Below are 25,554 nucleotides of genomic sequence, written 5' to 3'. Positions count from 1 at the left end.
GCCTGAATCCAGACTTAACTGGACAGATGCCCTGTGACCTCCTGGCCAGTCGAAGCACGCGCCCGGGGAAATGAAAGTAAAACTGGATCTGGCACGGACCCAGTTGGTGACAGGTAGTAGGTCGCATATTCAGAGGGACTGACAGCCAGTTGCGGAAAGGCTCCCGGGTGAAGGCGATTCTGGGGACAAAGTGAAAAGAATAGAATGGCAGAAATAAACAATAGTTAAGCGGGGGAGAGGGAGGGCCTGGGAGTGGGATTAACCCTAGGAAACCCAGCAGGCCTGCCAGTAACACCTGCTGCCTGCAGTGCGCACCCCCCCCCCACGCCTCCTGACCCGCTCTGCTCCTGACCCGCTCTGCTGTGGTTACTGTCGCACGGCCAGCCCGAGGGCCGGACCACTGGCCAGCTCGCGGCGTTGCATCCCTCTGACCCAAGGCGTCTCAAGCTCTTCTCGGAATCCCAGCCTGGAATCTGTCCCTCCCACCCATAGGTGAAACTCAGGTCTGCTCAGGTGACTCTTCCCTGGGAAGAAGTCCTCCGAAATAAATAACCTCGTTGTAGCCATTTCCTCCCCCCCCCCACGGTGCAATGTCCACGGTCGGACTGCGAAAAGGCAGCTGAGCCAGCACTGCTCAACCCAGACCAAGCTGTGGGCAAGGTCCGCGGGACCCCAGCGACTCGCACTGGGTCTCAGGGCCATTTATGGCAGATTAGGTAGGAGGAAGCTTAAGAGATCTGCTGGAGGACACATTCTAGATGGGGACACTGGAGGGGGGACATGACTAGCCTCGTGTCCTAAGTGTCAGGGCGTGAACATTAGAAGCTGGGCTGCTGAGTGGGTCCCTCGCCGACGGCCTCCAAGATTACTCGCTGGCTTCAGGAAATCGGAGTGAGCCAAAGGCTCAGATAGGGCAGGAAAACCCATTCCCAGAAGTAGAAGTACACCCAGAGCTGTGCCTTCCCTCGGCAGTTGAGTCCCTAGAAGGGAAGACTTTGGAAAAGGAGGTGACGAATCTGCTAGGAACAACACAAACCGGTGACAAACTTGTTCGGACTGATTCATCATGAACAGGCAACATCTCCTCGGGCAGAGGCTGGGACTCTCCTCTCCCCCTTCGACAGCACGGTGACCCCAGACTGGAAGAATCCACCATGCCGCACCCCAGTTTTCTGTGTTTGCTTGCCTGGCTGCATTAGGAATGAGTCTATTGCATTTTACCTGTAATGTGATTGGGGGGGGCAGTATACGTCCCCTTTCTTTAGTTCAATTTCATACTTGGTGAAATGGGCAAAGTAATCTTAGCTTCCTCACCTAACCCAAGGGTTAGTGTGAAGATCAAAAGGGACGGGGATGTGGCAGTGCTTTGTGAACTGTAAAACGATTAACATACGTGAAGCATTAGTGAGCTGCCTGGCAGCCAACCGTCACGTTTACAATGGGTGAAAGAAGACAGCCAGGCAAACTCAGGTTATAACCTTATAAGGCATAACTGGGTTACAAAGAGGAGAGAAATAAAACGGTATCTTTTTTGGTGTGTGTGCTAATTTTGGTTATTCCTGTATTTCCAAATAGGCATGCAAGTTCTGAAACTTCGGATAACGACTCCTTCCAAAACCTAATGTTCAAATCAGCTATTCCGAGCCTTGTCCGGATTGCGAAATCGTCCTAGCCCATCCAGAACCCCAGGGGTTCTGACAGCTCTGGAGAGGCCAGGTGAGTGAGTCCCACCCCTCTGGGCTCCTCTGGGTACTCAGCTCCACAGGCTCCAGCGGGGTCTGGGGTCGAGGCTAGGTCAGGCGCTGAGCCGGCAGGGGGCGCGGTCCACTTCAAGCCACAGCTCCCCAGGTCCTGGGCTTGGGACATCCACGAGCCACCCCTGACCTCCCGAACCCCACTGGTTGGTTCTTGCTGCTGTATGTCCGGAGGTCGCGCAGTATGGGTCGTACAGTGCCTGGCTGAGTGTGTGTGTGTGTGTGTGTGTGTGTGTGTGTGTTGGGGAGGGGGAGAGCCCCAAAGGAGCTCTGCGGCTTTCTGCCACGGCTTACCGTCTGAGCTCTGTGGCAACTTCTTGGAGCCCATCTCCAAGTCCTCGGGGTACAAGAGACCCCCCACCCCACCACCCAAAGCAAGCAGTGCTCGCGCGCCGGGAGGCCGAAGCGCGTGCGTTGCCCGGGGAAAGGGAGGGGGCGAGGGCAGAGCAGGCCCCGCCCCTTGAGCGCATATAAAGCTCGGGAACTGGAGCTGGCCACTCAGTGGTTTCTTGGTGACACTATACCGAGCAGCTACAGCCTTTAGCACTTCTGGGTTCTCATCGCCGTCAATCTTGGACTTTGGGATTTTACCACTGTGAGAAGGACGTCTTGGACTTTATCTTCCCAGTACTTAGAAGATCACCCCTTCAGCAGGTAGGTGCCGCAGGCCCAAGGGGTAGGGGCGGGGGGGGTGGGGGTGGGGTGAAGATTTTGCTGAGGCCCAAAACTAGGAGTGCTGGTTGAGGTGAACTACCCCACTCTGGGGGAGGGGGGAATCCTCTGCCGAGCACACCCCCACATCTCGGGTACAGCTTATGCACGCAGCCAGAGCTCCAGAGATCCAGTAAACTCTCTGTTCCATAAGCTAAGTTCCAAAGAGTAGAGCCAGGAACCTCTGGAGCCCGGCTCTGCAGCGGCCTCCCCTGCGGGGCCTGTCACTCGCTGGGCGGGTGCAAACGCCTCTGGCGCCTCTCTGCGCCCGGGGGAAGATAAGTGTCTGAGCCAAGCGGAGCTTGGGGCTGAGCCCGCCCGAGCTGCCCCCCCCCCCGCCTCCCTCCTTTCGTGCTTTTTGCCCGGACGATGCAATCGGCCCCGGTGCTCATGCTCCGCTGCTCTGTCTCCTCTGCCAGGCTCCGCGCATCGCCAGAATGAAGCTGGTTTCCATCGCCCTGATGTTCCTGGGCTCCCTGGCCTTCTTAGGAGCGGATGCAGCGCGGCTCGACGTGTCCTCGGAATTCCGAAAGAAGTGAGTCCCAGTCCCCCAGAGCCTCTCCCCTTCATCAATCCTAGTACCTGACAGGCAGACAAGGAAAAAGTGGCCTTGGATCCCCTGGAGTTGGGCGTGAGGAGGAGCTGGAGCAGCCCGGGAGGTCTCCTGGACGTACATTCAATCGGGTCGACTTGTGTTTTCTAGATGGAATAAGTGGGCTCTAAGTCGTGGGAAGAGGGAATTGCGTGTGCCCAGCAGCTACTCCATCGGGCTAGCTGACACGAAGGCTGCGTCCGACCACGCTCTCACTGCGCCCCAGTATGTGAAGGACAACTCCCGGAGCGCCCAGGCCAGGTAATTGAGCCCCGTGCCGGCAGCGTGCGGGACCAGCCCGCTTCTCTACTCCCCTGGCCCTATCCGATCGCCTGGGCGGGAGTGCAAGTTCTGGTGACTGGAGCAACGAAGCAGCCCCCTCCTCCCCCCAAGGTGTTCGAACGGCTCGGGTCCACGGAGGTGAGGGCGAGAGTCCTGCTTGACGAGGTGGGGGGGCTCACGTTGCATTCTTCCCCTCCCCAGCCACCCGGACGCTGCCCACAGCCGAGTCAAGCGCTTCCGCCAGAGCATGAACAGTAACTCCCAGGGCCTGCGCAGCTTTGGCTGCCGCTTCGGAACCTGTACAGTGCAGAAGCTGGCCCACCAGATCTACCAGTTCACCGACAAGGACAAGGACGGCGTCGCCCCCAGGAGCAAGATCAGTCCCCAGGGCTACGGCCGCCGGCGCCGGCGTTCTCTGCCCGAAGCCCGCCGGAGCCGGACTCTGGTGCCTTCCGAGCCACAGGCACGCTCGCCTCCGGCCTCCCGGGCGCCCCGAGGGGCCGACCACCTCCTCAGGATCTAGGTGCCTTAGCAGCATTGAACAGTCGCTCGAGCGTCCTGCTGGCGTCTCCTGAAGCCCAGGGCTTCGGATCCGGACCAAGCGGAGGCTGTCCTGCAGAGACTTTAAGTCTTGGAGGCACATGGGCCGGCCACCAGCCTTGGTTTTGCAGAGACCCTCTCCCCTTCCAGCCAGCGTTCCCTCCGCTGCGACGCGCCAGGATGCCCCAGGCAGGGGCAGGGGACAACCAGAGAGTGCCAGTCTCCACCGGGAAGAGGAGAAAACCCAACTATTGAGACTAGCCAGGCAGGGCTGAGCTCCTGTCTTTGGCCGGCTCATGGACTGATTTCTCAGTCGGGGGAGTGTCACCCCCCCCCCGAACCTGGGGCGCAAGCCTCACTATTACTTGAACTTTCCAGAAACCTAGAGAGGAAAAGTGCAATGCGTGTTATACGTACAGAGGTAACTATCGATATTTAAGTTTGTTGCTGTCGAGATTTTTTTTTAACTTCAAATATATAGAGATATTTTTGTACGTTATATATTGTATTAAGGGCATTTTAAAGCAACTATATTGTGTCCCCCCCCACGCACACACCCTTTATTTTAAGACGTGAATGTCTAAGCGAGGTGTAACGTTTGGTCCGTGGTGTGTGTGTGTGTGTGTGTGTGTGTGTGTGTGTGTGTGTGTGTGTGTGAGAGAGAGAGAGAGAGAGAGAGAGAGAGAGAGAGAGAGAGAGAGAGAGAGAGAGCGCCTGACTGTGGAAGAAGGAAAAATCGTGTCTCTGTATAATCTATTTACATAAAATGGGTGATGTGTGAGCAGCAAACCAAATAAACTGTCTCAATGCTGATTCATTCTCGGCTCAGGCACTTGGTGAGGGACGGTCCGAGTCCCGATGCTGGTCGGCCTGGGAGCCGTGGGGGCCCCAGGATTCCGTGATCACAAGCCCTGCTCTCCGTGTGGGGAGAAGAGGGAAAGCAGGGGAGGAGGTGGGAGAGCGCAGGGCGCGTGTCCTGGATGCGAGTCAGGCCTTCGCGGAGACGCCCCGGGGGTCACCGCCTCGCGTGGCGGCCGGGCCAGGCGGGGTGGGGTGACACCCAGCGGGTGGACCAGCCCGGGTTCTGCGGGTTGCGCAACGGAGTCCCAGTTTTAAAGAGCTGCTCTCGGAACCTGGCGGGAAGGCGCGCCTCGGGAGAATCTAGGGGTGGGGGAGGGGGGTTGCGAGCCTTTCGAATGGGGACGATTCATCCTGCGTCGGTGGGTGTGAAAATGAAGTGTGTAAGTGCAAAAAAGAGAGAGTGCGAGCGTCGCGGGGAAGCCCGGAGGAGCAAGTAACCCCCCCTGGCTTCCCCGGCCCCAGCGCCCCGAGGCCCGAGGGCTCGTACGCGGGGTTGCAGCGCTCCCTGGCGGCCGCCGCCGGCACCCTCCAGAAGCCCGGAGCTTAGTACGTGCGGTTTAATAAGTTCTCCTACGTGGGAGTCAGCACACAGCCTTAATGAAAGAGGAAAGAAAAAAAAAGGAGTTTGCAGATGCCAGCCGGGTCCCCCTCCCCCCGACCTGCCGGGAGAGGCGCGCTGTTCTGGGACAGTGACTCAGCGCCCACACGCTGCGCAGCGTGCAGCTGCTGGTCGGAGGCGGGCTGAACGGACGTGCAGCCGGAACCGTGCGCCTCCGACGGCCTGAGACCTTCATTGTTCCGTCTCTCCATGCAGCTCTCCTCTTCCTTCCTCCTTCCCCAGCCGTCTTCACTGTCTCTCCGGCCTGCGCTTCTCTCCCTCCTTCCTTCTTCCCCCTTGCTTCTGCACGCTTCGTCCTCTTAGAAGGCCTCACTCCTACCCCCAAACCCCCATTCCTGGTGAGAGGTGCTGAAGCACCAAGCACTTCACTGAGAACCATTGGGACAGAAGGGGAGGGTAAGTTGAGGCAGCATATCTGCCATCGTTCTCCTCCAAGATGGAGAGACTCTTGCTGGTCTTTTTGCAAAGTTCTTCTGGCCTTTCTATGGCAAAGCATGTCTGCAATGTTAGTGTTTGAGCGTTCTCAGGGAACCCTGCTAGTGGCGAAAGTCTGCAAGTGGCTTGGGAGATAGTAAAGGTTCCATGGTGGCCTCATCCTGCCGAGGCTTTGGCCTCCGTTGCCTGTTTCAGGGCCTCTGCTGAGGGGCGAGGATGGGAGGATGGGTTCCTCCGAGAAGAAGCGGCAGCTGCAGAGTGCAGGAGTTTCTTAGGGCTTGAGCCGAAGGCAAAACTGATTTGGAAGCCTAGCAACAAGGCTTCTGTTGATACCTGGCTGTCCCCAGTGCCAGCCTTCCACAGTTCAATGATCTTCATTTTGTGAGGCTCACTGGGGGATGGAAATACAAATGCATCAACAGGCTCTCCTGCGTTGAGAGATCACCTAATAAATACTGCATACTCAGGGATGGAATAGGTACTGGGTGGAGAGGTATGAAAAAGTGAGAGGTCAGGGGGACACTCCAGCCATGCAAGGTCTGTACCAGGAGGGAGGTTGGGGGTGGTGGTGGTGGTGATCTGAAGGGGCTACTGAAACTGCACAGCAGAGCTTGTTTCGACCTTGCAGACAGTGGCTCAAGATTAAACACTCACCCTTTTCCTTGAGCTGAGGTTTGTCCCATAGCCACAGAGCCCTCTAGCCAAACCTCACCCTGGCAGAACTTCAGCCACCAGACAGAGCTGCCAAAGGCAGGTTGGGCACTAGCTTAAGGCTACTGTGAGCAGAGAACAGGCATCTAGCCTTCTGCAGAGGGAGTCTTATGACTTCAGGGAATCTAAGGCAAGTGAAGCTGAAAGAGGTCAGCTCTGAGAGCAAAGAGGCAGCTGCTCAGCTGGAGTCCTTCCCACTACCAACCCTGTGACTGGAGACATTCCTGAACAGACAGAGACCCTCTTATAACCAGCCTAGTTACGTGTTCAGGATTAACTAAAGGTCACCACGAAACCCTGAAAACTCTGTCATGGGTCCAACCAATATTTGGATTGCTTTTTCCATAAGGTGCTGAAGCTTATCAGGATAGGAACCTCTTGATGCCAAGAACTCATCATTTATCAACAGGGCTGAGTCATTTGTGAGCTGATTCGACCTGTCCACAGCTGAGAAGTACTCACATGTGTTATCTACAGCTACTGTTGCTGGCAATGGGAATGGTGCCACCCATTTGTGACCAACCAAGGGTACCAGGCAACTTCTTAAAAAGCTAACAGGTTGGTAGAAGAGCTGAGAATAGAGGAGAAGAATTGCAAAGGATTCTTATTTTAGCATTCAGTTTCTGTCAGATATTCTCCCAGCCACTTTTTTTTTTTTTTTTTTTGCCAGTCCTGGGCATGGGCTCAGGGCTTGAGCACTGTCCTTGGACTTTCTCAATGCTAGCACTCTACCACTTGAGCCTCAGCACCACTTTCGGCTTTTTGCTATGTATGTGGTACTAAGGAATCGAACCTAGGTCTTCATGCATGCTAGGCAAGCACTCGACCACTAGACCAAACCCCTGGCCCATCTCCCAGCCACTTCTATACCTAATCTTCTGTTCTTACAGCAGCTTGGCGAAGTGGGTGTTATCTCTATTTGTAGATAAGGAAATTGAACCTCAGAGACATAAAGTAACTTAGCCAAGGTCACACAGTGAACAATAACTGGTGGAACCTGAATTTGCACCCAAATGCAACAGGTTATTTTGGTGTTATGAAGACAGACGTAAGGGGCAGGAGTTTGGCCTAGTGGTGGAGTGCTTGCTTAGCATGGATGAAGACCCGGGTTTGATTCCTCAGCACCATATACATAGAAAAAAGCTGGAAGTGGTGCTGTGGCTCAAGGGTAGAGCTCTAGTCTTGAGAAAAGTCCAAGGACAGTGCTCAGGCCCTGAGTTCAAGCCCCACAACTGGAAAAAAAAAAGAGGTAAAGTCAGATATATATATGTATATATACATATGTATGTATATACACATATACACATACATGTGTATATACATGTCTATATACACACATACATATATATAGGTATATATACGTGTATATGTATATATACATATCTATCTATCTATCTATCTATCTATCTATCTATCTATCTATCTATATGTGTGTATATACATATCTATATATAGTTTGTTTGTTTTTGCCAGTCCTGGGGCTTGAACTCCAGATCTAGGTGCTGTCCCTTTTGCTGAAGGCTAGTACTCAACCACTTGAGCCTCTTTGCCACTTCTGGCTTTTTGTGTGATTAATTGGATGTAAGAATCTCACCAACTTTCCTGCCCAAGCTGGCTTTCAAACTATGATCTTCAGATCTCAGGCTCCTGAGTAACTAGGATTATAGGTGTGAGCCACGAGTTACTTACTAGCCACCCAGTTAGTAAAATAATTTTAACATATAGTTTCTCAAGCCAGTTGTCCCCAAATGGCCTGGACTACAAGGATATCTTAGGTCAAGGTATTTTACACCTGTGGTTCTGAAAAGATTTGCATGAGAGTTGGTAGGTTGGAAGGAGAGTTGTTTCAGCAGTAGATTCAATAACATGCAAAATAGAAATAAATGAAGTGCATTTTACATTCTTGAAGCAGGTATTATAAATCAGGAATAACCATTCCTCCCCGAGCTAAGCCACTGACCTCTTTGGTTTGCATTGCCAAATATAGTTAGAACATACACTGAAGGCCTAAGAGCTAGCTTCTGAAGGAAAGGCCTACTGAGCTATTCTTGGCCAAACACAGCCCCATGGTGTAGGTCAAAGTCGCCTGGAGGAACACCTGTGTCTACAAAGCTGCAAACAGAGTTTCCACCCTTGAGGTGGGACCTTTTGTCTTGGCAACTGCTGGTCAAGGCAGCTTTTCAGAGGATGTTCAGAGCTTGTTCAGAGTTGGGAGTCAGGAGGGCTGCCCCTCTTTCCCCAGCAAAGCAGCAAAGCCTTGTTATCCTGAGTCCCACTAAGGTTCTGCCAAAGCTGGGCTAGAGGCTGGATCTTCATTTGCGTGGGGAGCAGGGTGAGGCTAGATAGCTATCTAGTGGTCCCACTGGTTTTGTTCCAAAGCTATTTTGGAACATTCTGGAAAAACAATAAAATGACTTTGGCCACACAAGCAGCTGACTTTACGAAGTTGTTATACATTTATCCAATGGTAGAAAAGTAATTCTGAGCAGTAAGATGAATTTTTCTAAAATACTAGAAAATGTGTTTTACTTTGTACATAATATTTATTTAGAGTAGCAAAAAGAGAAGATTCACTCTTAAAGATAATTTCTATCAGTATACTGGTATATACCCTTTTAGGCATTTTAATACATTTATATGTATATACACATAATTTAAAAACTGGGACTCAATGTGGGGGGCTAAATTATTGTAAACAGATTTGATCCATTTAAGACAAATTTAAAGCAAGTCCATACAAGGTTTCCCTATTGTTTTATTTTTTTTCTCCTTTGATTTCATACCCATATCCATTCTTGTCTTCTCCGTAGCAGTACTTTAATATGTTTGATAGCTGTACTTGAAAATATATAGCCATGTAAAATCAATTGTACTTTGTGTTGTTTCACAACTAAACTAAATCTACTGTATTAAATTCTTTTGTTTCCCAGTTTTATACATAAATCTAACTTTTTTTTTTTGGTAATACTATGATTTTGATAATGCTGTGATTCAGGGTCTCACACTTGCTTAGACGAGTACTCTACTTCTTGGGCCATGCCTCTAATCTGAGATTGCTTTTTAAAATGTCTGTACCAGTCAGGAATGGTGTCATGTATTATGCTTCTAATCCCAGGAATATAGAGGCTGAAGCAGGAGTACTGTGGATTTTAAGCCACCCAGATCTCATAGTAAGACCCTGTCTTAAGGCAAAGCCAAACAAAACAACATGCCTAAACCAGTTTGTATTCTCACCAGCAGGGCATGAGAGTTCCCATCGCTCCAGGTCCTTACCAACCCTGATTGATATATATGATGGTCAGTTTTTTTGTGTCAACTTGGCTGGACTAAGGGTTGCCCAGCTAGCTGGTAACACATCACTTCTGGGGGTATCTGAAAGTGTGTTCCAGAGGAGATTAGTATTTGAATCAATAGACTTAAAATGCTGGTTGTCCTCACCACTGCAAGCAGGCATTCTGTGAGAACCAGAATAAAACAAAAAGAAGGAAGCAGAGTGAATTGCCTCTCTCTTTTTGATCTGGGACATCCATTTCCTCTCACTCATGGACATTGGACCTCCTCTGTTCTGGGACTCTCTCAGACTCTAGGATTTACATTAGCAGCACCAAATCTACTGAAGACTGAAAGTTACAGTCTCAGCTCTCTGATTCCCAGACCTTTTCACTCAGAGTGAATTACTCTCTGGCTTTCCTGGTTCTCCTGCTTGTAGACACATATCTTGGAACTTCTGAGCTTCCACAGTTCTACCACTATATCTCTAGACTGATCTCTCCATCTCTCAATCTAAAGATTTCTCAAGGGCTATGAATTATTGAGATATAAATTATGACATATAAATTAGTATGCATTCTAACACTATATCTTTTGTCCAGATATAGCATTGAAATTGGCTTAGACAATCCAGTGTCTGTCTGTCTGTCTGTCTGTCTGTCTGCTGTCTGTCTATCTGTCTGCCATTGGCTCAGTCTCTCTGGACAACCCTGACACATACAGCATGAATAATTTTTTTCCATGTGTGCCACCTTGATGGGAATAAAATTAACACTGTATAGGGTTAGGGATGCTATGGTAAGATCACCTAACAGGTGAGCAAACCCAGGCACAGGCCATGGATTTGATCCCTAGCACTGCAAAAATAGATAAGTAAAATAAAACAATAAATAATATTGTTTAAATTTCCATGACTAATGAATTATGACAATGCCACATTTATATACTGATCATGTGAACTTTCCCTAATGGACTAGACAATTAAAAACAAGCTGGATCTCTTGCTCTTTTTCCACTCATCTGTATATCTTGGACATCTCTCAATGCCAACAACATTTTATCTCCTGCAAAGTGTTCATCACATGGAAATATCCTAATTTGTTTAACCATTTCTATACTGTAGACAATAATATTTTTCTATGCTTTTATCACTATAAAGTCCCTAATAAACATCCTTGGGTAACTTTATGGCTAAATTTCTAAATTTTAGGATAAACCTTTTTTTTTTTTTTTTTTTTGCCAGTCCTGGAGGGCTTGAGCTCAGGGCCTGAGCACTGTCCTTGGGCTTTCTCAAGGCTAGTGCTCTACAACTTGAGCCACAGTGCTACTTCCAGCTTTTTCTGTGTATGTTGTACCAAACTCAGGGTTTTGTGCATGCTAGGCAAACACTCTACCACTAGGCCACATACCCAGCCCTCGGATAAATCTTTAGAAGTAAAATTATTGGATCAATGGTTGTGTTCTTTTTAGTGGTGAAAACCTTTTTTTAAATCAAATAGTATATAAATATTAGTTTCCTCATAGCCTTAGCAACTCTAAATATTGTATTTCTTTTCTTTTTGGTTTGGTTGGAGAATAGGATTTAAACTTGGTACCTGATGCTTTTGCTCATTGGCTATCACTCTACCAACTTTACCTATCATCTGATAGGTAAAAATATTATGCCCTATAACTCTTTGGGTCTTCCCACTACTGGAGATGGCACTTTCTAGGCAGGTGCAACCACTTGAGTCATGCCCTAGTCCTTTTTGCTTTAGATATTTTTTGGAATAGGGCCAGGGCCAGTCATGAGTAGTTGGGATGACAGGAATGTGTTGTTCCTTTTTATTGGTTGAGATGAAAGGTGGGGAAGGAAGGGAGTCTCATGAACTTGATCTCATGAAGCCTAGGCTGGCTTCAAGAAAATCCCTCTGCACAGCAAAATCTAAAACAAACAAGTAATAAATACTTGCCTTTCTTTCTTTCTTTCTTTCTTTCTTTCTTTCTTTCTTTCTTTCTTTCTTTCTTTCTTTCTTTCCTTCTTCCTTTCTTTCTTTTTGTGAGTCATGGGGATTGAACTTGGCCTGGGCATTGTCCCTGAGCTCTTCAGCTCAAGGCTACTGCCCTACCCTTGAGTCAAGCCCCACTTCCCATGTTCTAGAGGTTAATTGGAGATAAGTCTCTGGTCCTTTTGTGCCTGGGCTGGCTTTGAACCTTGATCCTCAGATCTCAGCCTCTTGAGTAGCTAGGATTACAGACACAAGCCATCATGCTGGCTATGCTTTTCTTTTTCTTTGTAATTTCTGACTTCATTGGCTTGAACCCAGGGCCCGGGTGCTGTCCCTGACCTCAAGGTTAATACTCTACCATTTTGAGCCACAGCTTCATTTCCAGTTTTCTGGTGGTTAATTGGAGATAATAGTCTTACAGACTGGGTTGGCTTCAAAATATGATCTTCAGATCTCAGCCTCCTGAGAGGCTAAGATTACAGGCATGGGTTACCACCCACCGCTGGACATAAGGACTTTTTTTGACCTTACTGTTTTAGAATATCTGTTAGTGTAAGCCAGCTAGAAAGACTTGAGCAGGAACCAGGAAATTCCTCTGACCACAAGATTCCAATGCCCCAGAAGTAGAATCATAAAACCCCAGATGGGCCACACCTTGGACCAACAATTAAGATATCTAGCATACTGCCAATATCAAGACCAACCATGGGCCTTGAGGGTCGTAAGGACTACTACATGACCTTCTAATGATTGGGTTAAAAATGGAAGTACAAAAAGGATCACACACAAAGATGTCTGCAGACACCTTCCCAAATGAGCCTATGACTTCCCACATCAAACCACTTGGAAGGCCAATAGGAAAGGATCCTACTTTTGTGCCACCTAATTACCCCATTCTTTAGGGTAATAAAAATTCCAAGTTCTGAAGACTTTGAGGTAGTAGAATCCTATCCAAACTGCCTATCTTATACTTAGAAGAATACTCTCACTTTGCTATTAAAATTACTCTTTGCTATCTTCTCCTCCTCCTCCTCCTCATCCTTCTTCTTCTTCTTCTGTTATGGGGCTTGAACTCTGGGCTTGGGTATTGTCCCTGGGCTCTTTAGCTTAAGGCTACCACTTTACCACAGTGAGCCACAGTGCCACTTCCTCTTGTTGTTATTAAATCCCAGTGCTGGTGCTTGAGTTTAGGGCTTCAACTCTCACTTGGCTTATTCACTCCAGGCTGGCACTGTATCACTGGAGGCATGCCTTCACTCTCAGTCTCATGGATTTTTCTTCCTGTGCTGGCATTTGAACCATGATCCTCAGATCTTAGCCACCTGAGTTACTAGGATTACAGGTATGAATCTAAGGCTCAGCTTTTTTTCTGGATCTTTATTTTTCCCACCTGGACATCATATTAACTTTAGACATGCACTCGAAGAAGTAAAGAGCAACCTATCCACTGGCAGCATATCCATCTAGTTTTTCTAATACTTTCATGATTTTGTTTCATACTTGAAACATTTTAATGCTAAATGGACTTTATTTTTCTATATGATGTGCAGCGGGGATTTGACTTTATGCTTCCCTCAAATTGTTGGCCACCTGTTCAATATGCTTATTGGATAAAACCCAGAGTTTCAAGCACGCTTCTATAGAGCTAAAGAGTTACTTCCAATGTACCCTAAGAAAGTAAGCCAGGCTCTTTCTCTAGCTCCCATTAGAACAGGTCCATTTTTTTTTTAGGGGTCATGGGCCTTGAATTGGGCCAGGGCGCTATCCCTGGGCTCTTCAGCTCAAGGCTACTGCCTTATCCTTGGGCCAAGTCCCACTTCCCATTTTCTAGAGGTTAATTGGAGACAAGAGTCTCAGTCTCAGGTTCTTTTGTACCCAGGCTGGCTTGATCCTCAGATCTCAGCCTCCTGAGTAGCTAAGATTACAGGCATGAGCCACCATGCCCGGCCAGGTTCATTCTTTTAGCTTTCTATGTTGGAGTTCAATGTCAGATTTTATTTGAAGAAAGAATACACCTGCCTATAACTCAACAATATAATGATGTATTGAACAGTATACATTTGAATCCATTTCTGGTCCTGTAACAGGTACATAGAAATTGCTCCTGCTCAAAGTATTGACTCTACCCAGGCTCACAGATGCATCTATCTCCTTTACTTTGAGCTCTTGCCCCCTGTATCCATCTTGGATTCCAGGAACCATAGGACTGATGGATAAACATTTATGACAAGTGGAATCTACTCCCAGCATCAATGACTTTCTTATGGGTACAGGCCAACCCTGAAATTATGATCAATAGGATTACACTTTGAGTGATACTGTTGTACTATGCTTGCCTCTTACCTCCTCCCCTTCCTCCAATTCTTTCCCTTTTTGAAATTCTGGTTGGTACCTAGAAGATGGGTTGAAGTGCTTAGTCTCCCTTTTCCTGCATATTCTGGGCATGTTAATAAATTTCCTTTCTCTAACCATCACAACTCCTCTTTTTTTTTTTTTTTAAACTCTGGGCCTGGGCACTGTCCCTGAGCGCTTCAGCTCAAAGCTATTGCTCTATTATTTGAGCCATAGCGCCACTTCTGGTTTTCTGGTGGTTAATTGGAGATGAGTCTCATGGGCTTTTGTGCCCAGGCTTGCTTTGAACCACAATTCTAAGATCTCAGTGTCCTGAGTAGCTAGGATTACAAGTATGAGCCACAGGTGCCGGGCATTCCTTCTTCTGTCTTTAACTGATATGTTAGGGTGAGTGGCTGACTCTAACTTGTTGTACCCTGTTCTCTAGGCCTGGTTACAGGCTGACCAGACCTGTTCCAGGTTATAGGTTTTATTCCCTTTTATTACTCTTTTCCTGCACTCATTTAACAGTTTAGAAGATTATTACGGAAATAGCATACTGGTGGCTCATGCCTATAAACCTAACTACTTAGGTGGCTGAGATCTGAGCATCCAATTTCAAAGCCAGCCCAAGCAGAAAAGTTTGTGAGATTCTTCTTTCCAAAGACCCATCACACAGCCAGAAATGGAAGCCAAGCTCTGGTGGCTCATACCTATAATCCTAGCTACTCAGGAGGCTGAGATCAGAGGATCATGGCTCAAAGCCAGCCTGGGCATGAAAGTGTATGAGACTCTTTTCTCCAATTAACTACCAGAAAACAGGATATGGCACTGTGGTTAAAAGTGATAGAACGCTAACATTGAGCTGAAGAGCTCAGGATAGCACCCAGCTCCAGAGTTCAAGCCCCATGACCCACAAAAAAAAGGTGTGTGGGGGGGACTAGAAATGGAGTTGTAGTTCAAGTAGTTTAAGCCAAGTGGGAGTTTGAGGCCCAAGTTTAAGTCCCAGTTCAGGGGGAAACACTTATTATAAACTTTTCAAACTTACCCTAAAAGATAGAGATAATTCTGGGGGCGATGGCTCATTCCTGAAATACTAGCTTCTCAGGAGGCTGAGATCTGAGGATCTCGGTTCAAAGCCAGCCAGAGCACTAAAGAACATGAGACTCTTATCTCCAGTTAATCACTAAAAAACAGGAAATGGGGCTGTTGCTCAAGGGGTTGGGTGGTAGCCTTGATCTGAAGAGCTCAGGGACATTGCCGAGGCCCAGAGTTCAAGCCCCAGGATGGACAAAAAAAAATAGAGATAATAATATAAAGAGTATCCATGTACTCATTATTAAAATCTAACAGTTATCATGATTTTCCCACACATGCCTATCTTTTCTTTTCTTTTTTTTTTTTTTGCCAGTCCTGGGCTTGAGCTCAGGGCCTGAGCACTGTCCTTGGACTTTCTCAAGGCTAGAGCTCTACCACTTGAGCCTCAGCACCACTTCTGGCTTTTTTCTATGTATGTGGGGTACTGAGGAATCGAACCCGGGTCTTCATGCATGCTAGGCAAGCACTTTAACCACTAGGCCCAACTCCCGGCCCCCCACATGCCTATCTTTTCATTTCTGATTTCTTTCCAGAGTATTTTCCCCTTCTTGTCTTCCTCATTTCCTGCCTTTCCATCCCTTTCTTCCTTATTTCTTTCTTCAACTTCCTATCATTTTATCCCTACATATTTCAGTAGGCATCTGTTAAAATCAACAACAACAACATCTAAAGTTCTCTTATAAATAACCAAAGTGCTGGTATCACACTTAGCATTTACAGTGGTATCGTTTCACACTTTGTCTGTAATCATATTTGTCTGATTATCTCAAAAATGTATTCTGACTGTGATTTGTTTCAAACAGACTCAAAAAAAGAGTTATATCTCAAACAGAACATTTCTTTAAACTGAAAACAAACCCCTCCTTTTTGTTTTCATGCCATTGACTTGTTGAAGGCAACTGTATTTTCTCAGTGGTGATTTAGAAGTTTCCCCCTTTCCTCTCACTGAGAAGACAGAGTCTGCTCCATTGCTGGGGTGTGGCTGGGAGTGGGGCAGGTGGAGCAAGCCCAGAGGATCTTGAAATGTCAGTCTTCAGCTTTTCCTTGCTATATTTTTTTTCCACTTGACCTTTTCCCTAGTAAGTCTGTGGCATTGCCTTGAGGAGAATTAGGATTGGTTCAACCCCAATGCAAAGAGAAAGAAGCAGAATAGAACAATGTTCAGTATTCCAACTTTTAAAATAGCCTCTTGAAGCCTATCAAAAACAATGGTTTTGAAAGCCAGAGCCTTTTATTTGTAGAGAGGCAGATTTTGTTGAGAGAAGAAAAGGCACTTGAGAATCAAAAGGGAAAGCCGGAAGCCCCAGGGTTGAGCTTTGCCCACACTGGAAAGAAGCTAGAGGAGAGAGGAGGGAAGGCTCACCCAGTCCTGGGGTAAAAGGAGGTAGTGAGAGGCCTAGGAGCTAGCTCTAACAAAAAGGTGTACCCTGGTAGAGATGGTAGCTTAGTTCAGCCACTGTGTGGGAGCAAATCAGACTCCTGGAGGCCACCCCTGCTGCTACCAATAGCTGAGGAGCAATTAATGAGCAAAAGTCATGCTCCAGCATAGTAATACTTGTTAACTCCCAGACTTGTTGTTGCTGATCCCCATTTTAATTGTCCCACATGGCAGAGGACACTGATGAGCCACCCCAACTTCTTAGACCAAAGTAAAGGGCATGGAATAGCAGTGGATGATATAAGCTAGAGAGAGGGTGACTATTGACTAGAGGGAACATGCTTTATACATTCACAAATCACACACAGCACTACATCCCTGGCCGTCTACCATTTCTGTGCTCAAGATGAGTTGACTTGATATTCTCAACTCAATTTGGGAGGCCAGTTTAAACACTGGTCCTCTAAGCAATCATCTCTTTGACCTGTTAAAATCATATGAATTCTAGGGACTGGTGACTCATGCCTGTAATTCTAGCTACCAAGGAGACTGAGATCTGAGGATCATGGTTTGAAGCCCATATGGGCAGAAAAGTCTGTGAGACTCTTATCTCAAATAAACGATTCAGAAAAAGCCAGAAGTAGTGCTATGGCTCAAGTGGTAGAGTGCTAGCTTTAAACACAAAGAGGCTCAGGGTCAGTGCCTAAGGTCAACCAGGGGAAAAAACCTTATTGGTGAGCTTTGAAAAAAAAAAAAGTTGATATGAGCTCCATTCCAAAGCAGCTGGACTAGATAGATGTACTGTGGCTCTGTGGGTCTGTCTTAATGCCATGGTTTGATTGCTCATAAAATCCACTCAACTTTGTTCAGCCAACACATTACCATTCTTGAGTTATTTGAAAAATGCACCCTGGTGGTTATAATAGATGAAAAACAAGAATTTATTTATTTGTTTATTTGCTTTAAGCTCTTGGGTTGAACCCAGTAAGAAATAGCAGGGTTAACTGCAGCCAGAGGGCAGGTGTTTGGAGAAGGCCAGCTGCAAAGGTGGGAAGAAGGCCAACTGGGGTGAGGTAACAGAAAACAGGTGGCTGTACTGGCGGATGTTGGCATCCAGGAGGAGAAATAGGACATGACAGGGCACCAAGAATGGCAAAGACACTGGGTGTGGTGCTGTGCGTTGCAGTCCCAGCTACTCCGAAGCTTAAAGCAAAAAGCAATACAAGTTGAAGCCAATTTGGGGTATGTAGTGAGACCCAATGTATATTCTAGAAGCAGTGCAAGGCCCAAAGAAGTACAGCTGTAGGACAGAAGTTACCACCCATTATTGGCCAAATTAGGACCTGCCATTAACAACCCCCCCCCACCAGTCCTATGGCTTGACTTCAGAGCCTGGGCACTTTCCCTGAGCTTCTTTTGCTCAAGACTCTATGAATAAGCCATATTCTCAGCCCTATTTGCAAAACTCTTAACCCCTATACTTGAGAATATGGCTACCTTTAAAGAGAAAATTAAGATAAACTACAATGATTATGTGTGGGCCTAACCTAATCTTATTGTGTCTTTAAAAAATTATTTTGTACAACTATTTAAAAATAATATATTAAAATTCAAAATTTTTATTTAAATTTTTATTTATTTATATTTTAAGACGAAGTCTTACAATGTAGTCTAAACTGTCCTTAAACTTGAGCTCTTGACTATGGGATCTCTAGGTATATACTGCTATACCTGGCAGGATTCAGTCTGTGTCTTTACAGGAAGTTCATGGGAGATGAGAGAAGGTGGCCATTTTCAAGACAAGAAGAGAAGCTTCGAAGACACCAAACTTCCTAACACATTCACCTTGGATTTTCAGCCTCCACAACTGTGAAAAAGTATATTCCCTACTGTGTAGGCCATTGGTCTATGGTTGTTTGTTGTATCAACCCTAACAAACTGACACCTATCTGTTGGAGGGATTGGCAAGGATGGAGAGGGGCTACCATCCTACGGACATAGTGTCATGGTTGGATCACAGCACCAATTACACCATAGAACTTACCAATGGATAAGCTCAGGGAAGGTGCCCAGGCCCTGAAGTCAATGGGTGAACAGGATTATATTCATTCAGTCAGTTAGTCAGCAATATTTTAGCTCACCAATTTTATGTGTGCTGGGCCCTGTTCCAGACACTGGATATACGGTGTCCTCTCCAGCGAAGATATAATTGGCATGAACTGGGATGGAGTAGTAGACTTGAAACATCTCAGCACATAGATGCCATTCCTAAACTCTCTCTGACTAGACACAAAGCTACTTCAGAGGGTTTTGAGTGACTTCATTTGTTTGCAGAGGGAACCGTGTGGCCAGGACCAGGCAGGTTATTTATAACTCCTTCAGGTAAATGATTTTTCTCTTTGAGAGGAAGTAAAATTTCAGAGTGCATAGTTTCCACTGGTACCTAGGTTAACAAACTGAATGCCTCCTTTGAATGTCCCCATCTTGTGCTCTCTTGTGCTCTTTAATTTGATTCATAACATTCCACTTTATCTTCGCTTTATTAGTTTTTCTAAAACATCAACGATTCTTTCCCAAACAATGTTTCACTGGGAAACCAGAGTTTCCAGGCAATAACCCCATCTCTGTGCCACTGTAGACAACAATCAGATAAACTTTCCTAATTCATACCATATCTGCTTCCCAGCCCTATTTGACCTTGAATATAAAAAACAAAACCGACACAACAAAACTTCAAATTATTTTTCCAAAATAATTATCTGTTCTAGATTGCCTCCCCCACATCAATTTTTTAAAAATTAAATAAAAGACAAATTGTCAACATTGAATCAGCCAACTTTGATTAAAAGCTGGGAAGACTTTCGAAAGCTTCTGGAGTAAAAGCATCATGTCGAACACAACTAGCAGATAATGAGAGAGTTGCATGTGCATGGATTGATCTCTGTCGATCTCTTCAGAAATGCCAGGTCAGGGACTACTTGGATGCAGGCATGGTCTTTACTTCATTACCATGAGGTAAGTGCTCTTACTTTACCTCATTATTTTCAACATTAAAGTCATGTAAGAATTCAAGATATGCCAACTGATTTGCGTCTGGCCTTGGTTCCTTGGAGGCAGGAGGGTTAGTAAAGGATATAGGCTTTGAAGTTGGCCAACCTTGAGTTTGCACAGGGACTCTCCCTCCTCCCAGCCCTGTAATTGTGGGCCAAATGCCTTTAACTTCAGTTTCAGTTTCATTAGCTATGAAGTGGGATAATAGTATTTACCTTATAGGCTTGTTGTATCACAACATACATATATGAAAGCACTATCCCTGGTTTGGCAGTGTAGGAAATGCTCATTAAATGGTAATTCTTTTTAATAGTGACAACCAAGCATGTCCTGACTTTAAGAAATCACGGAGCCTATGCTTCTTTGGGTCTGGCTTACTTCATTTAATAGGATTTTTTTTCTAAGTCATTCCATTCTTTCTGATGGAAGCATAGAATTCCATTGTGTACATATACTACATGGTTTCTCTCATTTGTAATAATTAGTAAGTGTCTAAGATAGTCCTAGCAGAGAATCACAATAACTCAATAACTTTGCACATATGACCATATAAAATGATGCTAATTGAAATGAACTCCAAGAGGTTTTTGTTTTTTTTTAAATGAGTATTTAATGTGCTGTGTGAAGTTTTTTTTTTTTCTCTTTTGTTTTTCCTCCTTTTGGTTTATCCCTTGTTGTCACTGTTTTCAATTTTGGTACCCTGTGGCTTGTATACACATTTATGTGATCTGGGAAAAGGAAGGGGAATAACAAAATGGTGAGACAAAGGACAAAGGATGAACCAATGCAGCAGGGATACTAGAAAGACCATTTGTTGGATTTGAACTTTACAACTCCGGTGGAGGGAGGGAACAGGGCAGGAGAGGAAAAGTGGGAGAAAATAAGGGAGGGAATAATACTGTTTGGCGAGTAATGCACTCATTACCTTACTTATATAACTGTAACTCCCCTGAACATCACCAATACAATACAATACAATACAAAAATCAAAGCTGGGCCCTGGTAGCTCATACTTCTAATTCTAGTTTCTTAGGAGGCTGAGATCTGAGGATTGCAGTTTGATATGAGACTCTTATCTCCAATTAATCACCCCCCCCAAAAAAAAATCTGAAATTGGAGCTGTGGCTTAAACAGAGTGCTAGCCTTGAGCAAAAAAACTCAGAGACAGAGCCCAGGACTGGCACTAAAAAACTAAGACATCTGCTTTTTTCCTAGGCAGACCACAGGCAGACCACAAAGCTGAAGAGGTGGCTATACTATTCCACCTTTGACAAGTCATTTTTAAAATAAGAACAATGGACTTCTATGTTGCCATTAGAAAGAATGGCATTGCCCCATTCTTAAGGAAATAGAAAGACTTGGAAAAAATCATATTAAGTGAAGTAAGCAAGACCCAAAGGAACACAGACTCAATGGTTTCCCTCATTTGTAATAATTAGTACACACCTAGGACTCTCCTAGCAGAGAATTACAATAGCACAAAACCTAGGTACATAATGTCATATAGGATGAGACTAAATGAAAGGAAGAGATTTATCTTGTGTGATTGTTTTTAATGTACTATGTTATTTTCCTTCCCTTTTTTTGCCCTTTGGTTAATCTCATATTGTTACTGTATCTGACTTTGATACCTGGCATATTGTATATATGTTTATTTGAAATAGGAAAGGGAAGGGGGGAAATAAGATGATTGGGAGGGGTGGGGGGAAGGAAATGGGGACAAAAACATGAGAAAGGGTACCAATGTGTGAGAAGTAATGCACCTATGACTTGGTGAATGTAACTGTAACCCTCTATACATTACCCCAACAATAAAAAATAAAACAATAAAAAGTAAAAATTATGAAATCAATGATCTATAAGATTCATTTCCTATGATTTCCACATTCAAACACCTCCTATTCAGGGAGAGGTGACCATGAAGAGCAGAAGAATCTCAGCCATCTTTCCTGGTTTTGTTCTGTGGACCAGTGTGCTTTGTAGACCGTTGTGTTCTACAAATTGTTTAAGTCTGTTCCACAGAGCAGGGGCTTGGAGGAAGACAATACCAGTTAACTTCATGGTTGCAATACTCATTCTTTTTTCAGGATAACAGAATGAGAGCAAAGAGACATTTGACCTTCTCAAGATTCTTTTTAACGCAAAATACAAGGTATGCACATAATCTTGTTTTCTGACAAATCCTTTAAAAAATCTGGCATATTAACAACTCCACTTAAAATACTGAAGATGGAAACCAGAAGGGAACTTTTCTTTCTGAACAATGACTGAGAAGGGAATTCTAATGAATATTTTGGCACACATGTCTCATTTTCTGGCTGCTTCAGGACCCAAGAGCCAGTAGGTCATAATTAAAGCCAATAATGGCAACTCCAGGCAGTCAATCCAAATATTTTCCTGGTGCTGTCAATTCTCTGCATTGAATTGATTTAACATTATGTTTGAGGAGCATAGAACATACACAGAAGGAGAATTAAAGGTTTATAGGAGGAACTCTGGAAAATTTGCTACAAGTTGCCCCCAAAGATAATGCTTTATTACATTCAAAGGAATTGTAGCATGCTTTTCTTAGCGGATAATTTGAAGTGACCCTCTCTTTGCAGAGAGCTGAGGAGTTTGTCTTCAAGTTGTCAGAATATGATTGTATTTTCTGCAGGAAAGGAAAACACTAGTGTTCAGAACTGAAAGCCCATCTTACAAAAATAAATGAAGGGCTCCTACCTCCAGTGCTCCTTTCAGGAATGTTCTCAATGATCACCAGGGGCTGCTGGTGCTGCACATTTGGTTACATAACTTACAAGAGGCCAGCGTTCATCTTCTGTTACCTTTGCTTCCAAAAAGAAAACCTACAGGACAGGTTTGTATAGGATGGTAGGAACAACATCTTCATTTTTGTCTCCCCAACCCCTTACTGCCTGTAACATGATTTGTACCTTTAAAAATGTCTTGGAATCCTCCACGGTTCCCCACCCCCTCCCCTCAAAAAATCTTTCCTTCCCTACTTTAACATACTTTCTTCTGGTATGAAAATAAAGCAGCTCGGGGCCGAGAGTTTGGCCTAGTGGTAGAGTGCTCGCCTAGCATGCACGAAGACCCGGGTTCGATTCCTTGGTACCACGTACATAGAAAAAAGCCGTAGTGGTGCTGAGGCTCAAGTGGTAGAGCTCTAGTCTTGAGAAAGTCCAAGGACAGTGCTCAGGTCCTGAGCTCAAGCCCAGGACTAGCCAAAAAAATAAAAAAAGAAAGAAAGAAAGAAAAGAAAGCAGCTCGATCTAAAGAGAGTTCAGAGCACCACTTTGCTGTGAAATAAACTGCTCAGTCACTTCTTAAAGGCAAATCTGGGTTTGCCTTGCAAAATGATTTAGCAAAAGCATGGGTTCTGAACCATAGGACTGTGCTGTTTGGTGATGGAGACTTTCTAGGTGCTAACTGGAAATTTGAAAACATGCATAATACTAAGGCAAGGAAAACATCGGAGGCCAAACTGGACAGTGGTCTTGGCATTAGCCTTACCTGCCCAGAGCCCAGAGCTGCAGCAGTATGGAATGGTGATATGGTTTTCCAAGGTCCCTAAATAGCTTAGGTACACTAGAAACAGGTTCGATTCATTTGTTCTTTCCTCCATCTTTCTCAGCCTTCACATTTGTGCCATACATGTGTGGCACAAATAGATGGTGGAAACACCTTGAGATGCTCAATCTTGAAGCATACTTCCATTCTTTTACACTCAGCTTTCTTTGGGAGCCTTCTAATCATGAACAAGCTGTATGAGAGTAACACCTTGAATCTGGGCAACTGAACATGAGACTCAGGGCTACAGCCTATATATCTGGCTAGCCAGAGGCAGTGGCTTCCTGCCGGACTTGCAGAATCAGGCCAGCCAGCAGCTAACTTAGAGATAAAATTATTCTCTGTCACTTTATTTTTCCTTCAAATCCAAAAGGATACACATATGTATGTACATATATATGCATGTATGTATGTATGTATGTATGTATGTATGTATGTATGTATGTATGATGTATATATCTTTGCTGCCACCTGCTGTTTCTTTCGGAAGAAATGCTTGAAATGTTTCCGGGATGATTGTGTATTGGTTTATTTTAGTTAAGTGCCTTGAGGAATTTGAGGGTTGAGAATATATGTCTGTATATTCCTGTACTAGCTGGACTACCATTCTTAGGATAAACTGTTAATGATTGCTCTCTTTCCGGTCATCAAGCTCTGCCTTCCTGATCTATTGGAATAAGTCAGCTGGGACTCAGGAGGAGAAGGGAAGGCTTTGTGTGACAGGCACTCATCAGTGAGACTCCTGAGCAAGGTCCAGGAGTCTTTGGGTTTGAATGTCTTTTCCTCGTGGGCCGGTGAGATCATGTGAGCCATAGGCAATGTGCCACAGGCAAGTTTCAGGCACAGACTGTTCTCTGAAGGGTGTGTCAGTGGAGAGTGTTCTTTGGCAGTGCCCACTGACATGCTCTCCTGAGTAGAACTAGCACGAAGCTGAGAATAAGCATCATTTGTGGCATTTCCAAATGTTTTATCTTTGACTTCCTTGGGGAAACTGGGGCAGACTGAGGAAGAGAAGGTCTGAGGAAAGTGAAGACCAGCCGAATTTGAATCACTCCTAAGTGTGACTACTTGAGCTCAGGTTAGAATACTAGAGGGAGGAAATAGTGACTCCTTGAAGCCCAAGTAAAAAGTACTGTTGTAAGCTTACATGGGTCTGATAAGGGCTCTTAGTCATCTCAATGGAGTTACCCAGGGGACAGAGAGCACCTATTTTGATTATATTAGTAGTTGTTCCCACAATTCCTTGAAGTGGGATTTTCCTCTCTGCAGTCTTCCGGAAGATGCTCTTGTATGTAAATGAGTTCCTTTCCATTGTTGTCATTGTTGAATTTGGGAATTCTTTCAACCATGATCTTTTTTTTTTATTGGCAGAGACTAATGAACCCGTTAAATGCCTTTTCATACAATTCAATGTGTATTTGTTTTTTTCATTTTAAAATCCAAGGTCTTGGATGGTTTAGGTTGAGGTGGAAATGAAGTGTTAAGGAAATGACCTTTGGACTTTTCTTTTATCACTGAAAAGGCATTTGGATGGCAGTGATAAGACAAAGGTAACAAATAGCTTATTACACAGTGTCTGGCCCAGTAGCAGGCACACAGTGGCACATTTGTTGAATGAACTATCAAACTTATCACTCACTGCCCTTCGCAGTCCACCAGACCTGATGGGAAGAGATAGTAGTAGAAATGACAAGAAGGAATAGTCCCAGAATCATTCAGGTGGAATGTTGGGGGGTGAAATGACCATGAGAATTAGAATGCTATGGGAAGATTGAAACTAATACCAAAAATACACATCTATTACTTGTAAAGTAAATATGACTCTTGAAAAATAATCAAACAAGAAAGTTGTAATGTACCAAGTTCCTCCCTTCTATGTCTCATTCCCTAAGTCTTACCATTATTAATGTATTACACAAGTTCCACTATGTTTATATTCCATGTATTTTCTTGTTTATGTCTGTTGTTCTCCCTTAGAATTTTGTAAATGCGTTGGGAAAGTACCAGCCTATCTCTGCTATGCAAGGAAGAGTTCAGAGAAGGAGTTTGGACAACACAAAAGAAAGAGTATCTTTTCTGGAGGAGTTAATGCGCTCATGGCAATGGGAAGTGAAGTGAGAACCCCAAGACCCCAGGAGGACTGGTGTAGAGTAGTAGAATGCTTCTCTTAACTTCCTGAGCTTGACAGTTCCTGAGAGTTTAGATTAGTAATTGTGGAGAGAAAGAAAATCAGAGGTAGCACAGTTGGCTAACAGAGCCTTATAACCTGACAAATCTTACTTTGAAGGGTATACATTATGCTGTGTTGTGAGTACATAGACAAGGTCATTACTATTTCCACAAACCTGACTTTTGATGGATGT

General features: G+C 45.2%; 1 protein-coding gene across 2 annotated transcripts; it reads left to right on the top strand.

Moving 5' to 3' along the window:
- The first annotated feature begins 1,620 nt into the window (after positions 1-1,620).
- Positions 1,621-4,685, top strand: Adm (adrenomedullin). Of its 2 annotated transcripts, XM_090348959.1 has the most exons (5): positions 1,621-1,716; positions 2,286-2,408; positions 2,885-3,000; positions 3,169-3,318; positions 3,541-4,685. In XM_090348959.1, exons 3-5 carry the CDS (start codon positions 2,903-2,905, stop codon positions 3,860-3,862), a joined length of 570 nt encoding a protein of 189 aa, XP_090205085.1. In that variant the 5' UTR covers positions 1,621-1,716; positions 2,286-2,408; positions 2,885-2,902; the 3' UTR covers positions 3,863-4,685. The 2 variants fall into 2 exon arrangements, with proteins under 2 accessions (XP_090205085.1, XP_090205084.1); XM_090348958.1 differs by lacking the exon at positions 1,621-1,716 and having other exon boundaries at positions 2,269-2,408.
- Positions 4,686-25,554: the final 20,869 nt, after the last annotated feature.

Source organism: Megascapheus bottae, chromosome 16 (genome assembly GCF_031878675.1).
Source record: "Megascapheus bottae isolate mThoBot1 chromosome 16, mThoBot2.hap1, whole genome shotgun sequence".
NCBI lineage: Eukaryota > Metazoa > Chordata > Mammalia > Rodentia > Geomyidae > Megascapheus > Megascapheus bottae.
This window is presented reverse-complemented; position numbering and strand designations above follow the sequence as displayed.

Bases quoted from the DNA above. Each gene is read 5' to 3' on its own strand.
- Adm (XM_090348959.1), top strand. From the start codon at position 2,903: ATGAAGCTGGTTTCCATCGCCCTGATGTTCCTGGGCTCCCTGGCCTTC. The intron at 3,001-3,168 runs GTGAGTCCCAGT...TGTGTTTTCTAG, and splicing joins TCCTCGGAATTCCGAAAGAA to ATGGAATAAGTGGGCTCTAA. The intron at 3,319-3,540 runs GTAATTGAGCCC...TCCCCTCCCCAG, and splicing joins TCCCGGAGCGCCCAGGCCAG to CCACCCGGACGCTGCCCACA.